Source organism: Lampetra planeri, chromosome 76 (genome assembly GCF_965212315.1).
Source record: "Lampetra planeri chromosome 76, kcLamPlan1.2.h2, whole genome shotgun sequence".
In the NCBI taxonomy this organism is placed as follows: domain Eukaryota; kingdom Metazoa; phylum Chordata; class Hyperoartia; order Petromyzontiformes; family Petromyzontidae; genus Lampetra; species Lampetra planeri.
In genome coordinates, this window is record NC_136181.1 from 3173208 (window position 1) to 3190389 (window position 17182).

At 46.7% G+C, this 17182-nt stretch overlaps 1 protein-coding gene across 3 annotated transcripts in view; it reads left to right on the forward strand.

Annotated features, from left to right (window-relative positions):
- LOC144737952 (cell adhesion molecule DSCAML1-like) overlaps positions 1–14705 on the forward strand; it is a 34109-nt gene extending 19404 nt beyond the window's left edge. For 2 of the 3 annotated variants that reach the window (XM_078620860.1, XM_078620859.1), the window contains 8 exons: positions 1467–1668; positions 4241–4383; positions 4723–4924; positions 7163–7305; positions 7680–7890; positions 9912–10083; positions 10614–10656; positions 11258–11385. In XM_078620860.1, the coding sequence (XP_078476986.1) occupies positions 1467–1668; positions 4241–4383; positions 4723–4924; positions 7163–7305; positions 7680–7890; positions 9912–10083; positions 10614–10650 (1110 nt within the window). In that variant the 3' untranslated portion in view covers positions 10651–10656; positions 11258–11385. Of the gene's footprint in view, positions 1–1466; positions 1669–4240; positions 4384–4722; positions 4925–7162; positions 7306–7679; positions 7891–9911; positions 10084–10613; positions 10657–11257 lie in introns of all 3 variants that reach the window. The other variant, XM_078620861.1, reaches the window with a different exon arrangement.
- Positions 14706–17182: the final 2477 nt, after the last annotated feature.

Genomic DNA, 17182 nt, shown 5'->3' on the forward strand with positions numbered 1-17182 from the left:
GGGTCACAGGCACTAATTATATTCGTAAGTCGAGGACTGCCCTATAGTGTGCTACAGCTATACTGCTGTATCTGCTCACGTTCATTCTATGCATACTATGCCAGTGGTGAAGGGTGGGTGATCCAAACCCCGTCTCAAAAAAGTATCTCCCAGGATTATCTATATATATATAAAAGTGAAATTTGTGAATGTGTGACTGTTTGAAATGCTTAGCATACTTCCCAACATGCTATAAACTTGAAATTTGGCGTGGGGGTAGCTTCCAGACTATACACAATGCAAAAAGTAAAAAAATATACTTTTGTATTTTTTTGGTAGGGGGAGCGCAATAATGGATATAATATATTGCACGGCAAATGAGCGGTGATGTCACATCTGTGATGTCATCACATCTGTGATGTCACCCGCATGCGGCAGCGTTACGCAGTGTGCCTGCTGACGTCACGCATCCCCACCCTCCGCGTAGGCTGTGTATCCCGCACAAATGCGCGGCAACTGTTATCATATTAGACGAACGTTTTGCTGGCTGGACGGACACGTCCAAATGAGGCACGGGCTGCTATCTTCATCTACATTCGTTCATTGAATAAACTTAAAACTAGGACTAAACTATTAATTTCCGTGCGAAGAACGGATACACCTACTAGTATTGATAAACATTTTGGGAGACAATGCAATTAGCATGCATGTGCTGGTAGACTGTTTGATATGTACAAAAGGAATGACGTCACATGGTATTGCGATATCATAACGTCCGTATATATGACCGCGGATGTATAGATCGTATCCAGGCCTCTTGCATGTATGTATGTTGAACTTCTTTCGCACGATACGTAGCCAACCCTGCTAACTCTACATCTTACCATCTCCTGTATAGTGATTTCGGTAAAAGGCATCCAACAGATGTTAAAGACATTCTTATTCATTTTAGGTGCGAACTCCGGGTATCGTCTCAGCGGATTTTGGCTGGCCATCGAGCTTTCACATGCGCTCCTGCGGCCATCTGGAACGCTCTGCCTTATGATATTAGGAAGCCACTGGAGCTACACACTTTTAAATCATCATCTAGATTGAAAACTCGTTTCTTTAAAAGTGCTGTTTGTGTTTAGTTTGTTGTCCTTTCCCCGCACCTTCGATTAGCACGGTTGACTATGTACCAGAGGTGTGGACTCGAGTCATGTGACTTGGACTCGAGTCAGACTCGAGTCATGAATTTGATGACTTGCGACTCGACTTGGACTTGCATAACAATGACTTTGTCCCACCTATGAGATGTGGACTCGAGTCATGTGACTTGGACTCGAGTCAGACTCGAGTCATGAATTTGATGACTTGCGACTCGACTTGGACTTGCATAACAATGACTTTGTCCCACCTCTGCTATGTACTGTGCCAAAGAAGTTCAACATACATACAACATACATACATCTTTGATCTGTGCATGCTCTCGCTTTTGTTGACCACAGATTTATCTATTCCCCAATGGAAATAGCAGCTCCAAGCCTTTACAGGCGTCCTGGGTGGGTGATGTGTCCAAGTGTGACGCCTCCATCACCGTCAAAGACATCAAGGTCCACGACTCTGGGCAATATCGCTGTGAGGTCACGGTGTATCCACAATACATGGAAGACATTGGGTATCTACAGCTGAATGTCAACAGTCCATCAGGTTTGTGTTATTTCCTTCAAACGTCGTCTATATTACCACCCACAACTCCATAATCTATCCTATAGACCTGATGTAGAACTCAACATCTACACTTTAGAGCCATGGGCCCAGTGCCACGGTGAACTGGGTTAAACCCCTGGCTACGATCTCATCACCACCAATGTACATCAGAATCTTTGACAGCTCCTCACCGCCATTTACGCAGTCTTAAAACCACGTCGGATAGGAGGTGACTCGGAGGTCAGAGTGCTGAGCTAGCGCCACTCAGAATCATGGGGTCAAGTCCAGACATTTGTCTGTGAGCTAACCGAGACCTAAAGTCGAGTCAGTTGATGGACTAAGCCCACTCCATCTGCAATTCTGCACTTAATTGACGAAATAAAAATTCTGAGAATTAAAACGCATCTAGTTGATTGTCATGCGATAAGCGCTGTTCTATGTGGAAGAGCAATTTGGAAAAGGGAAAATGTCAAAACTGGGTGGTTTTTAACTTTTGCCGACAAAACTGGATCCCAAATGTCAAAACTGGGTGCACCCTGGGTGGCCAAAAACTTGAGTTTTGGACACTCAGGGTGCACCCAGTTTTGACATTTGTCAAATACACTTGATACAGTTTTGTCGACAAAAGTTAAAAACCACCCAGTTTTGACATTTTCCCTTATATATATGTAACAAACATGTTTTGTTCTAAGTGTGCAGCACCATACTTCTCGACGCAAACACTATCTACCGTTGTTCTACTGTAGTAGGTGTAGCATGCAAGCTGGCACACTGTACCAGTATACAAATGGCAAGTTCGTGTATGTTCGCGAGCTGAAAGTGTTACTGTAGTTGCAAGCTGGCACACTGTGCCAGTATACATATGGCAAGTAAGTGTTACTGTAGTAGCGAGCTGGCACACTGTGCCAGTATGCAAACGGCAAGTAAGCGAGCTGGCACACTGTGCCAGTATACATATGGCAAGTAAGTGTTACTGTAGTAGCGAGCTGGCACACTGTGCCAGTATGCAAACGGCAAGTAAGCGAGCTGGCACACTGTGCCAGTATACATATGGCAAGTAAGTGTTACTGTAGTAGCGAGCTGGCACACTGTGCCAGTATGCAAACGGCAAGTAAGCGAGCTGGCACACTGTGCCAGTATACAAATGGCAAGTTAGGGTATGTTCGCGAGCTGTGAGTGTTACTGTAGTTGCAAGCTGGCACACTGTGCCAGTATACATATGGCAAGTAAGTGTTACTGTAGTAGCGAGCTGGCACACTGTGCCAGTATGCAAACGGGAAGTTTGAGGTGCAAGGTATGGAACATGAGCCACGAGAAACATCATTTGGAACGCTCTAAATCTGTGGCGACATATGGATGAATAACGCAAGGACCTAAACGTGTACAAAATGATACATTAAATCGTACACCTTCTTCACCCAGTTTTGACATTTGTCCACATTGAACATCACCCAGTTTTGTCATATCAAAAAGCACCACCCTGTTTTGCCTGTCGTTTTCCAAGACCACCCAGTTTTGACATTTGGGATCCAGTTTTGTCGGCAAAAGTTAAAAACCACCCAGTTTTGACATTTTCCCATTTGGAAAAGTCCTGCTCCCAACTGTGTGGACCAGCAGAGGTCGCTTGAAGGAATCTCAGTCAGCTCTGTGATATCTGCTCTGCGGACGGTTCTCTAGCAAGACACGTTGCACCACTCTGTGAGATATCCCAATTAATGTTCTTATTAATGACGAGACACGGGAATAAAATTTGGTTAAAAAAATAATATATAGACGAATCCCTTCCCCAACGTGGCTTCATCTAACACGTGTTTTGTCTCTCGACGGTTGTGGCTGATGAGGTTTGTTTTCCATAACACGGGGGTGATATTTCGGTGATACGCGGTTTGACGCTGCAAACATTTTCGTATCTGCATAAAAAAGGTAGTGCCTTGAGAGTGCTGCGTCCGTTGGAATGTGTGAATTAACTGTGAGAACGATGTATTTACCGTGTATGTCTGTGTACGTGTGGGTATGTTTTTGTGTGTGATAACGTAATGCACTCAAAACGCACAGCAGCACAACGTAAATGTTCACACATTACCGCATGAATCTAGTTATTGAGAAAGTTAGTCATACGGATGACTAGATGGTGAATCATTAATGTTCAAGTGACAGTGTTAGTGGTGAGCGTAAGGTGTGAGTGCCGTGGTTCGGGAAGAATGGAGACGGGGGTTTGTGTTGCGTTGAAATTGACAAAGAGTGTACACACATACAGGACACGAGAACGACTCAGCATCCGTTAGTACAATAACGAGTGCGGGCATCTTGTAGTATTAGTTAAACAAAGAGGGAGGGGGTGATCATTTCGAAGGCAGGAAGGCAACTCGAGTTTTCCCATGAGGTCTGTTTTTTGTCGAAAAAGTTGTGCCCAACATGGCATTTTCCAGGAACGTAACCCCCCGCGTTCGTCGAGGTCTGCCTGTTCTGTACTTTCAAACGCATTGTTACTGACAAATGTTTCGAGTTTATACATTCATATTATATAAGACAAAATATATACTAATGTGGGCGTTGTGTGTGGTTTTCCTAGAACTCGTGGTTGTGACCCCAGATAAAATGAACGCCATGGCAAGCACTACATTTATTCTGCCCTGCTCCTACGCCTGTACAGTCAGCGGCGTTACCCACACGCTGGTAGAGTGGTTCAGGACCATCGACGGGCGTGAGGAGAGGGTGAGTTACTTCTCTGTCCGTTCTGTGCGCCATTTGCCGCTAAATTGCAGCAAGCGCAAGCGTGGAATGATAGTCTTGTTCGTAAACTTGGTCACATGACCCTTGAGCATTTACAATATGCAACGCAGATGAACAGGTTTGGTATTTTCTATACAGATCGAGGGCCCCTCGTCACGTGACTGGGCGGGGGCATGGGCCAGCCATTTTAAAACAGTCTCCACGTGAAGCTCCTTGGTCAACAGTTAATCCAGCCCAGTTGCAAGCCCTGGAGACGAATTTTATGTTGAAATAATATAACGCATCTGATCTGTGTGTTGCTTTCACCTTTATTGACCACAGCTTTATAAATACCCCTATGGAGAGAGTGGCCACTGGCCTTTACAGGCCACCTGGGTGGGTGATGTGGCCAAGTGCGACGCCTCCATCACCGTCAGCGACATCCAGACCAACGACTCTGGGCGATATCGCTGTGAGGTCTCGGTGTATCCACAAAATATCCAAGACATTGGGTATCTACAGCTGAACATCCACCCACAAACAGGTTTGTCTCACGTCTTTCATAGGTCTGTCCTACCACTCACTACTCCCATCATCTGTCATGGAGCCCAGCCCTAGCACTCAATGTCCACCCGACAAATTCACGTTTTGCCTTTCGTGTTTGGTTTGTTGTCTTTCCCCCGCACCTCCGTGGTTGGCTACGTACGATGTGAAAACAGTTCAACACGAATACGTACATGTGACAGAACCGTGCACCTAGAACCATGGTCATCTGGGTTCAACTCCTGCCTGTGAATCTTCACTTTCATTGTTCAATTAGCAAACAATCCGGATGTCAAGTCCCATGAGTTTGTCATCTTAGCCTGGTCACCTGGGCACCCTTGTAAATAGATGTTCCTTCTCAACGGATTATCCAGGTGAAATTATTCAATAAATAAAAACAGTACTACACAAATATCATAACATTTTATTTCGATTTAAAGCTTTCGTGACTGCAGGGATTCATCTTCTTGGTTCTTTCGGTAAAGTCACGTAGAAGGGAAGTAATAAAATAATAAAAATAAAACATAATAAAATAATTATCACGACGTTTCGGCCACAACGCAAGCAGCCGTCCAAGCTTGGTGGTGTTTCATTCTTCACCTGAGGACGGCTGCTTGCGTTGTGGCCGAAACGTCGTGAGAATTATTTTATTATGTTTTATTTTTATTATTTTATTACTTCCCTTCTACGTGACTTTACCGAAAGAACCAAGAAGATCATAACATTTTATTCGGTTATCAGACGTTGCACTTAATTTGCCCAATTCCAAGCTCTTGGCAGTTAAACAAACCAGGCAGATCTCTCGATTTAAAGCTTTCGTGACTGCAGGGATTCATATTCTTGGTTCTTTCGGCTACTTGCGTTGTGGCCGAAACGTCGTGAGAATGTTATTTTATTGTGTTTTATTTATATTATTTTATTCCCTTCTACGTGACTTTACCAAAAGAACCAAGAATACAGGCAGATCTCGTCTAAAGTAGGGGTTACGTTCCTGGAAAATTGCGCGTTGAGCTAAACCGCGTTCGGAAAATAATAGACCTAACATGAGAACGTTGGTTGCGTTCCTGGGTCCAATATTATCACCCGCTTCCTCTTTGTTTTACAAATTCCAAAATAATGTTGTGCTTGTTTTTGTACTAATATATGCTGAGTCGTTCTACATTTCTTGTGTGTGTGTGCACTCGTTAGTTTTTAATATCGCCTCAACACAAAACCTCCGTCTCCACTCATTTTTCCGTACCACGGCACCCACACCAAACGCTTGCCCCTAACACTGTCACTTAAATGTTAAATGATTCGCTATCTAGGCATTCGTATGGCATTGTCATCAGCGAATGGACGGCTAGATGCATGCGGAAATGTGTAAACATTTGCGTTGTACGTGTTAAGTGTGTTACGTTAGCACACAAACACACACAAAACATACGTGGTAAATAAATGTCTCACAGTAGATTCAGACACACCTTCACACGGATGCAGCACCCTTTGACTCGAAGGTGATGATCTTAGCGTTAAACCTCGCATAGCCGAACCATCACCCCCATGTTCCAGAAACCGACCCACATCAGGTAACTGGTGTGAAGGCGAAAAAAGCATTCATCAAAGCTGCATTGGACAGATTTACCTGTTTGTCTGAGTGTCATGCTTCAAATATTACAACCATTTCTCGATAACTAGTTACGCGATCTAATCCCAAAAACCTATATTATGGATGATATTGGTCGCAAAAGCCTACGTGTTAAACATTACTCTAATTTGCAATGCATCATCGGAAAATAATCGTCCCTGCCGTGTGGATCCAATATATATAGCAGCCAAATGCTCTACACGGATCTTTCTAAATATGGAGGGGAAACCCGGAGGACCCAGAGAAAGATCCATGCGACCACGGGGAGAGTAAACACGCAAACTCCAAACATACAGCAGGCGTCAGGATCGGGATCGAACCCACGACCCCCTGTATACCAGGCGAGGTCGTTAACATCCCACCACCTCGGCTCCACTTGAAGGGAACTCAGAGGTAGCTCTAAAACATCCCCTTCTGTGGACCGTTCTCTAACATGCAGCGTTGCACTGCTCTGCTAGAGACCGCAAGAGATGCTTCGTCTAACGGAAAGTATTTGCCCTCTCTCTCTCTCTGTCCTAATTGTCACCACTGCGTTGTGAGACCAGCACCTCCACCTCCTCCTCCAGAGGTTCATTCCCTCTGCTCATGTGACCATCGTGGGTTTGTCCACAGACCTGGCCGTTGTCACCCCGGATGCAAAGGACGCCACAGTGGGCAGCACGGCTCTCCTGCCCTGCTCTTACACCTGCACCATCACGGGTATCAGACACACGCTGGTGGAGTGGTTCAGGACCATAGGCGGACACGATGAGAAGGTGCGTCACTGTCACACTTGCACACTATTACTTACACCCTCCTGCTCGCAATGATGATTACATGTTCTTTATTAACGCCCGTTCGTACTCATTTATTTCAATGGAGGTCACCCCCTCTCCTTTGCTGGTCCTATTGTCAACTTTAACGTTTTTCAGACACCAGAATAGTATTGTATCTTCAGCTACAATAATCTCAAATTCTCTCTGTTCTCTCTACTCGAAAGAAGAGTCATTTCCTAAACTGTAGGCTTATTATACATTTATCTGTAATAATTCAATGTTATTTACGTATTATGTCAGTTTTCAGAATATGAGCACGTGTGTTATGTGGACACACAGTCATGCCCTGGCGTGTTCTCACGTTTGCCGTCAAGGTGTACAAGGCGTACTACAGAAAGAGAAGCCTCAGGCCATTGCAGGTGACTTGGGTGGGTGATGAGTCCACGTGTAACGCCTCCATCACCATCAGCAACATCCAGACCCACGACGCTGGGCGATATCGCTGTGAGGTCACGGTTTATCGATACGACAAGCCAAGCATGCAAGACATCGGGTATCTGCAGCTGAACGTTCACAATGAACCAGGTGTGCATTATGTCCTCCCTGGATCTATTTAACACACACTACTTTATCATTCTCGCTCAGCGAGAATGCAAATTCTCTTTATTGTCCAGATTTACCACTAAAATACACTCTGTGGCACAGGCATAAAGGGTCTTTGTTATTCTTCACAGATATCACATCCTGTAGTATAAGAAACTCGACTATTTGCTGAGTTGTCTACATGAGCCAATGACATTGTAAGTTCCTGTCTGTCCCTGTGTGTGTCCCATGAGATTGTTGTCCTCTTGTGGGATGTTGAAAAATAGCTTCTTAGCTCAGGAAATAAGCTTCTGATTCGGATTCACTTCAAGTGCCGATGCAGGAGCTGCAAGCCGATTTACAGCGTCAACAAGAAACTGGCACAGCGATGATTGACCTCTCCTGCTGGCTGTCCATGACACCATTTGGCGTTATTGCCTGCAGCTGCCGAAGTTGGCTAAATATCATCAAAAGCTGTTCTACCGTTCACCTACAGAACACGATACTCAGCAACCGTGCGTTGAGGGTGAACACCTCGCCGGTGAACACAGCCGCGAGAGAATCATGAACAATGGCCTCCATCTAGGCTCGGTATTATAGCACCTTCACTATGTAACATTCACAGGCAGGCCTCGCCGGACGCTGGGGGTTACGTTCCTAGAAAATGAGGTTTTAGGAAAAACCGTGTTCGACAAAAAATAGACATTGTGGGAAAACTAGGGTTGTTTTTCTGGGCTCGAAATGATCACCCCTCCCTCTGTGTTTCTAATTCTACGAGATTTCTGTTATTTTACTAAACGATGCTGAGTCACTCTCCATGTCTTGCGTGTGCACACTCCTTAACATAAAACCCCCGTCTCATTCCCGCACCGCAGAACTCGCGTCCAATGCTCTCCCCTGACAATGATTACCCAGCCTGACGCTCACCCCCGACTCTGTCGCTGATTCGCCGTCTAAAGTCCTCAATGACTTGATGGCGAGATGCTTGCGGCACTGTGTGAACATTCCCATTGCATCGTTGTGCATGTTGAGTGTGTTACTTTTTCACACCAAAAAAAACATGCATGGTAATTAAATCGTTCATACAGTCGGTTCATTCACACCTTCCAATGGAGGCAGAACCCTCACGGAACTATTTTTCGACAAGGAGATGAGAGTCTTCACAGGGTCAAGCCGAAACACCACCCCTGTGATCCAGAAAACAGGCCTCATTAGTAAAGTCACGTAGGTAAAACATTAAAATTAACAAAGGCTCAGCCTCTTAAGCCTCACCTTACCATATTAATAAAAAGTGTGTCGTACTTGGCCCTTCCCCCTCTCCAACCATTACTTGATACAGCTGTCGTGGCTGTGACGGTTCCACCTGAAGACGGAAGCTTGTGTTGCCTCCGAAACGTCGTGATTTTTATTTTATTTTACTTTTATTAATTTTAATGTTTTACCTACGTGACTTTACCGAAAGATCCTAGGAATATGAATCCTTGCAGTCATGAAAGCTTCAAATCTAGAATTAAGGCCTCATTAGGTGCACCGCGTAGAGCCAGAACGCGCGTTCGATAAAGCCACGGCGCGTCTGCTCCTCCTGAAAACCAGGAGGAGCAAACACTGCGGAGCACAGAAACCAGGATGGTGTGAAGGATCTCAGTGGATCACGGGACTGGATCGGTCAGAACTGAAGATCTGGGGAAGGAGGCGAGAGTGGCGGTGCTCATCTCACTCGAGCGGAGAGAGGGAGTCGGCTCACACGGCTGGGGCTGCCTTAGCAAGAGGGAGTAACCGCGAGGGCAGAGACAGAGGGGCAGGCCGAGAGCGAGGGGAGTAGAAGTGGCGAACGCGGCGGATTCGAGTGACTGTGGAGTCGACGCGGAGGTGGCCCAAGGCAGCAACGAGCAGAGCAGGAGGAGCTGCAGGGCAGAGACCGCACGAGAGGAGGGGGGCATGGCAGGAAGAGGAATAAGACGTTGACTGTGTGCATCTCTTGGGTGTTCACGTGTTGCTGTGTCGTCTGCGTTTGTGTTTAATAGAGCCGACAAAGACAACACCAAGCGCAACCCCAACCTCAGCTCCACCTCCACCTCCGATACCTGTAGTTTGGATCGTCCTTGGAGTAATTGCTGCTCTGGTTGCTGTTGCTGGAGTTGTTTTTTACTGCAGGGGGAGGATGAGACTATGTCAGCCAAGAGAACCAGAAGTCCCGTGAGTATCGACCGCACTTGCACCAGAACCTCACAGTGAGTGATAGAACACGGCTCACAATGGCCACGCCAGAGACCCTGAGCCGGCCCTCTCCAAGGGCCTGAGTTTGACTCCAGCTCCCTGCCTGCTCGTGACTCAGAGCTGTGCTCAGTGGAGCCTGCGTGAGCTCCTGGCAGCTGGGACGCCTGAGTTAGACTCCCAGCCGTGGCTGCTGTCAGTGACAGGGGCTCCATATGAGTGGGGGTGGTCATGTGAGACTGAGTCAGTCATAGGAGATGGTGAACTCAATGGGCTCTCATGTGGTTAAATAACACACATCACAAGAGACAATGTTCTCAATGGGCTTCAACGTGGATAAATAAAGGATGTCTTTCACATCATGGTCAGTGATTGCTATGATCAGTGGTTCCATGCGGGTGTCAGGCAGGTGTGAGTCGTGGGCTAGACTCCCAGCTGTGGTAGTGACACAGGCTGCATGTGGGCGAGGATCGGGATGTGTGATTGACGCGTGTCCACTTCTCTCTCAACAGGGCTCAAGAAATGCAGCCAATGAACCCAGTTGGATAAGATGAGGTGAGAGCGAGAGAGACAGGAAGTAGGATACACTCTCATCAGGGTCATTCTTCCTGTGTGTGTGTGTGCACTGCGCTAAGAACCAGTGACCTGGGTTCAATTCCCTAACTTTGGAGCGTTGTGTAAACGCCAGCACTGCTGAGACAAAGGTGGCCGGGCGTGGTGCTGGCCACATCACCCTCTCGAGGTGTTACTCGCTAACAGCGATCACAGGACTGGATCGGTCAGAACTGGAGAGCTGGGGAAGGAGGCGGGAGTGGCAGTGCTCATCTCACTCGAGCGGAGAGAGGGAGTCGGCTCACATGGCTGGGGCTGCCTTAGCAATAGAGGAGGGGGTAACCGCGAGGGCGATGAACGTGGAGGCACCAGGGTGGAGCCGGAGGGGCAGGTCTAGAGCGAGGGGAGTAGAAGTGGCGAATTCGAGTGACTGTGGAGTCGACGTGGAGGTGGCCCAAGGCAGCAACGAGCAGAGCAGGAGGAGCTGCAGGGCAGAGACCGCACGAGAGGAGGGGGGCATGGCAGGAAGAGGAAGAAGACGTTGACTGTGTGCATCTCTTGGGTGTTCACGTGTTGTTGTGTCGTCTGCGTTTGTGTTTAATAGAACCGACAGACGCAACACCCACACCGAGCCCAGCTTCACCTCCAGCTACATCAACTGCAGCTGGCATCGTCCTTGGAGTCATTGCTGCTCTGGGTGCTGTTGCTGGAGTTGTTTCTTACTGCAGGAAGAATATTTACAAGTTGATTACTCGTCCCGTGATTTGACGCCAATAGGTGAATTATATATTGTAAAAAAAGAAAATTGGGTATTTTTACATTAGAGTACAGCAAACTCTTGCCTCTCGCGGGTTTAGCTATTGCGGTTTTGCAGTTTCGTGCCAAGTCTATGGAGGTACAGAGTTCGCTGATCGTGCCCCTGTGGCTGGACCATTCGCGGTTGATCACGAGATTTCTGTACGCGTCGTAACTGCACCGCTCTCGATGCTGCTGCTGCTGCTGCTGCTGCCGCGGAAGAACATGCGGTGCCATCTTGTCTCCATCTTATCTACATCTTTGATCTGATTTTCGATTTAAAGCTTTCGTGACTGCAGGGATTCATCGTCTTGGTTCTTTCGGTAAAGTCACGTAGAAGGGAAGTAATAAAATAATAAAAATAAAACATAATAAAATAATTCTCACGACGTTTCGGCCACAACGCAAGCAGCCGTCCTCAGGTGAACGCAAGCAGCCGTCCTCAGGTGAACGCAAGCAGCCGTCCTCAGGTGAAGAATTCTTCACCTGAGGACGGCTGCTTGCGTTCACCTGAGGACGGCTGCTTGCGTTGTGGCCGAAACGTCGTGAGAATTATTTTATTATGTTTTATTTTTATTATTTTATTACTTCCCTTCTACGTGATAACTTTACCGAAAGAACCAAGAAGATCTTTGATCTGTCTTATCTCCATCCGGTCTCCATCTCCTGTCCATCTTGTCTCTAGTCTCCCGTCTCTTATCTCAAGCGGCCCATTGCGGGTCCCGGGTCCCGTGGTGTTTCCAGCCTCGAGTAAGCAGGCAGTGAGTTTCAGCCGCCCGCCATTTTTCTTTCTATCGTGCGTTAGGAACCGTGAACCAAACCCCATTTTTAAATCCTTTATATTAAGTTCGCATGCTTGCTTGCTTGCGTGCTTGCTTGCTTGCGTGTTTGCGTGCTTGCTTGCTTGCTTACGACTGTGCAAATCTTTCGGTCGTTTTTTAACCCACTTCTCGTGATCCAATCGAGCTGACATTTTGCACACAGACTCGTTGTGCGAGACAATTAATGTTCGTGAATTTTTTTCCAAAATTTTACACTGTTTAGGGAAAACAAGTTAAATATTTAATTACCAATTGCTTAATACTGGCAGACAATCATCTGACCCATAGGTGGCAGCCATCTCAAGCCAGAGGACTCTAGCCGCCACGCATATAAAGGATTTAGAGTGAAAAACTTGGTTTTTACGGGTTATACTTATTCCCATTTGTCTTTGAGTTTGGGGAAGGCAGATTTTCCTATTGCGGCTTTTTACCAAGAACGTAACCCCAGAGATGGGCAAGGGTTTGCTGGATACTAAATGCTAAATCGATGCACCTCTATTCTATATTTGGAAGGCATAATGCACTTTATATATATATACAGTATTGTATGCACAAATAAGCCTATATTGAATTTGATTCGAATATGATATATGTTACTCGTCGAATGATTGATCTCTTCTATTAATATGGCAATTCGAGCCCATGAACGAGTATATCTTTAAAAATTGTAATGATTGAGTGTTACTCTGGAAAAATCTTGATAACCCACATGCCTCCGTACATGTTTTTTAGCAAAACCCAACAACGTAGATTCCAAAGCCAACACAACGATGCTGAGTTTTTTTTGGGTTAATGGAGAGAATGTTGACATAGAACCCAAAAACAAACACGGGTCATTGTGATGGCAACAATGACAACTGACCTCTATTGGCAGGAACTGCAGGCATACCACTTAGAGCAACTCTGTTTACCAAGAACGCATCTTGACACTATACGAGGTTTTCCTGTATACAGCAGTCCCTCGGTTAACAGTGACATCGGTTAACGGTTTTTCGGTTAACATTTTGCCACCCGTAGGACCTCATAGTTTCGACTAATGTTAACGTTGTGATTAACGGTACGTTTACGTTACGCACGCAGGCGCCGATTTCAGCCAATCCGAGCACTCTAAAGTGGGCTGAGCCACGCCCTCAGCCAATCAACGACGTGCATCGATGAGCGTTGAGATCTCCACTGGCTTCGTTTACATTATAACGTTTTCTGTTTTGGCAGTGGAAACAGCTCTGTTGCAGACTCAGCGATTTTTACTTCTTTTTCAACTCAAAAGTGAATTCGATTAACAGTTATTTTAGTAAACAGTAGTTTTTGTGGAACGGGACGAAACGTTAATGGAGGGACTACTTTTATATATTTTTTTAAATCAAGCCAAGTTCAATGCCTGATGAAGGTCCCATTAGTTTGAGCAAAAACGTCGTCTGTTCAGCCACTGAAAAGCCGGAATCCACCACGGTGGTTTTGAGATGTTAACTACCTCGCCTACTATCCCAATCCTGACGTCTGATGTTCATTTGGAGTTTGCGCGTCTCTCGCTGCGATCGTGTGGATTTTTCTCCTGGTCCATTTTACTTCCACATTTAGAATCGACACGCGGACAGAGTATTTGGCAGCTTTACCTTTACACTCAATAAGCCACTTTGTTAAGTTACCATTTGGAGCCTGGTCACGTGAAAACAGCTACATACACTAACTCAGTAGGCCTTATCTGGACATTCCACGTTATAACGGTTCTGCGAAAAGCGCTCCCGAATGGAAGAACTTCATTATATCATGTGAACACCGGCGTGTTCAGCGATGACTCAACGTAACAACACTGACCGCAATATCTATTTGAATGGTAACGGTCTCGTCGGGTTGCTGGAGGGTAAACGACTCGAATGTTGATGTGATGCAACCACCACGCGGCCCAAACCTAAAAACAAATGTGGTATAAAACATACCCCGTGCGAGCGTCCCCGGAACACTGGAACATTGGAGTTAGTGGTTTGCGTTGTGTCCGCTGCGACGGCCGCACAGTGAACTGGAATCTGCACTCCATTCGCTTGGTCTGCCTGTTCGTGTGGACAATGAGATGTTGGCGGTTATCAGGTTAAAATAAGAGGTGTAATCATTTTATATAAATGCAGGAGAGAGACCACGCAGAATTAGTGGTCTCTCTTGCAAGGTGTATGGGGTTATACAACGATTGGATTTTCGTGCAATAGTTTTCAGTGCTTAGCCCTGCAGGCAGTTTTGAGTGAACCTGTGTAAGTGCAATGTCTTCCTAACGTCACTGCTGGTGGCAGGGCCTCCACTAGAGGGATCTCGAGACAGCCCCTCTTAGAGTGTATCAGAACCTCTATCTACATCTTACAGGAGCGCCACAGTGGTGAGATGTTAACTACCTCGCCCGGTATAAAGGAGGTCGTGGGTTCGATCCCAATCCTGACGCCTGCTGTATATTTGGAGTTTGTGTGTGTCTCTCTCGCCGTGGTTTTTTCCTTCACTTAGAAATGTGTGTTTAGAGTGTTTGGCCGCAATGAATTTCCACGCGATGACCAGCCACTTGGTTGAGTTCTCATTTGTGGTCAGGTCGCTTCTGAACAAGATCTATACAGCTCAGTGAGAGATCTGCACACGAATCCTCAATTCCGTCCCTCTATTAAAGCCTCAGCTCTTCTCCATTGACCATTCTCTTCCCTCACCCCTACGGTCAGTCCCATCCCTCCCCTATAGCCGTTTCGTGACCCCCCACGTGCCCTCTGGTACGAACACTCAAATCTCGGACCTTGCACTGCCCTTGCCATCTAAACCACCCTAATTGTGTTACTGCTTTAAAACGACGTAAAGCACCTTGAGCTGAGGCGCTCCATTAATACAAGTAATGCGTCTAAACTTGGTGCTAAAAACTCGGTTTCCTACGTCGTGAGGTGGAATGGTGATGGGGATGTTGCCATTGTGCATCTCCCTGACTGTGGAACATCGCTCTGCGCCTTTGCTAACAGGACAATAATCGGGGCCCAATCTTGATTTGAAGCTTTCGTGACTGCAGGAATCCATACTCTTTGGTTCTTTCGGTAAAGTCACGTAGGGAGAAAATAAAATAAATCACGACGTTTCGGGCGCAACACAAGCGTCCGTCATCAGGTGGGAAAGCATGGCCTCCTGCTGATGCAGACTGTTTTAAAGGTCGTGATTTATTTTATTTTATACCTACGTGACTTTACCGAAAGAACCAGAGCAATAATCGGGGCCGTTAGAGCTGTGTATGTCTTGTCTTGTGGGTGAGTGCGTGAGTGAGTGAGAGGGTGAGTGAGTGAGTGGGTGAGTGAGTGGATGAGTGGGTGAGTAGGTGAGTGAGTGAGTGGATTAGTGAGTGGGTGGGTGAGTGAGTGGATGAGTGGGTGAGTGAGTGAGTGGTGAGTGAGTCGGTGAGTGAGTGGGTGAGTGAGTGAGTGGTGAGTGAGTGGGTGAGTGAGTGAGTGAGTGGATTAGTGAGTGGGTGGGTGAGTGAGTGGATGAGTGGGTGAGTAAGTAAGTAGGTGAGTGAGTGGGTGAGTGGGTGAGTGAGTGAGTGGTGAGTGAGTCGGTGAGTGAGTGGGTGAGTGAGTGAGTGGTGAGTGAGTGGGTGAGTGAGTGAGTGAGTGGATGAGTGAGTGGGTGGGTGAGTGGGTGAGTGAGTGAGTGGGTGAGTGGGTGAGTGAGTGGGTGAGTGAGTGGATGAGTGAGTGGGTGAGTGAGTGAGTGGATGAGTGAGTGGGTGGGTGAGTGGGTGAGTGAGTGAGTGGGTGAGTGAGTGGGTGAGTGAGTGGGTGAGTGAGTGGATGAGTGAGTGGGTGGTTGAGTGGATGAGTAAGTGGGTGAGTGAGTGGGTGAGTGAGTGAGTGGGTGAGTGAGTGGGTGAGTGAGTGATTTCGTCCGTCGGTGGGTGACAAACTCTTAATACTAAATATGCAATGTAACTGTGACCATATAACCCAAACGAAGGACCACGTAGTACACCACTGTGGTCTGTGTCTCTTCAATGGAGGAATAACAGGACTACATGAGCTCTCTCCTGAAGCCCCGTTCGTTGCTAGCAGACCTCAACATTGATATTTAGCTCCCCGAAATAGTGCCATACACAAGAATACTAAAACAGAAATAACTGCATTTCATTTTAGTTCATATTAATTTAGTGCCTTTAGCAAGGCACGTTACAAAACACAGACGGTATATAATTGGGAAGAGGAAAATGGGGAGAAGGGAGGTAGGACAGGTAATGGCCGAGACGGTATGAAGGGGAAAAGGAAAAAATTAACCCGTAAAAACAAAGTTTTTCACTATAAATCCTTTATATGCGTGGCATCGGTTTTATTTTATTATTCATTTGTTTTTCTTGAGTAAGAGTTTCATTTTTATCACATTGGTATTTTAAATTAAATATGAAAATGTTTTGTTACCTAAAAAGTGGAAAATTTAGGAAAAATTTTTTTTTCACGAAAATCAATTGTCACGCACAACGAGTCTGTGTGCAAAATGTCAGCTCGATTGGATCACGGGAAGTGGGTTAAAAAACGACCGAAAGATTTGCACGGTCGTAAGCGCGCAAGCAAGCAAGCAAGTGAACTTAATATAAAGGATTTAAAAAGGGGAGAGAGAAAGAGATGCAGGAGCTGTTCGCACAGCGGCACGGGAGCACGGGGTGGGCGCTCACTCTGCGGAGGCGGATCACCGCCGCGCGGACACAAAACTGCCCAGCACGCCGACGAAGGGGAGACCCTCCCCCAGCGAGAGTCCGATCGCAGGCCACTCCCGTCACGGCCATCGTGATGTTCCATAGACCCGATGGCCGCGTGGCCCCGCGAAAGAGCTGCCTGACGCAGGCATCGGAGCAATCCACCTGCCGCACAGGGCGGCGGGCGGTGCCGCAGACAACCGCTGACAGACAGATCGTC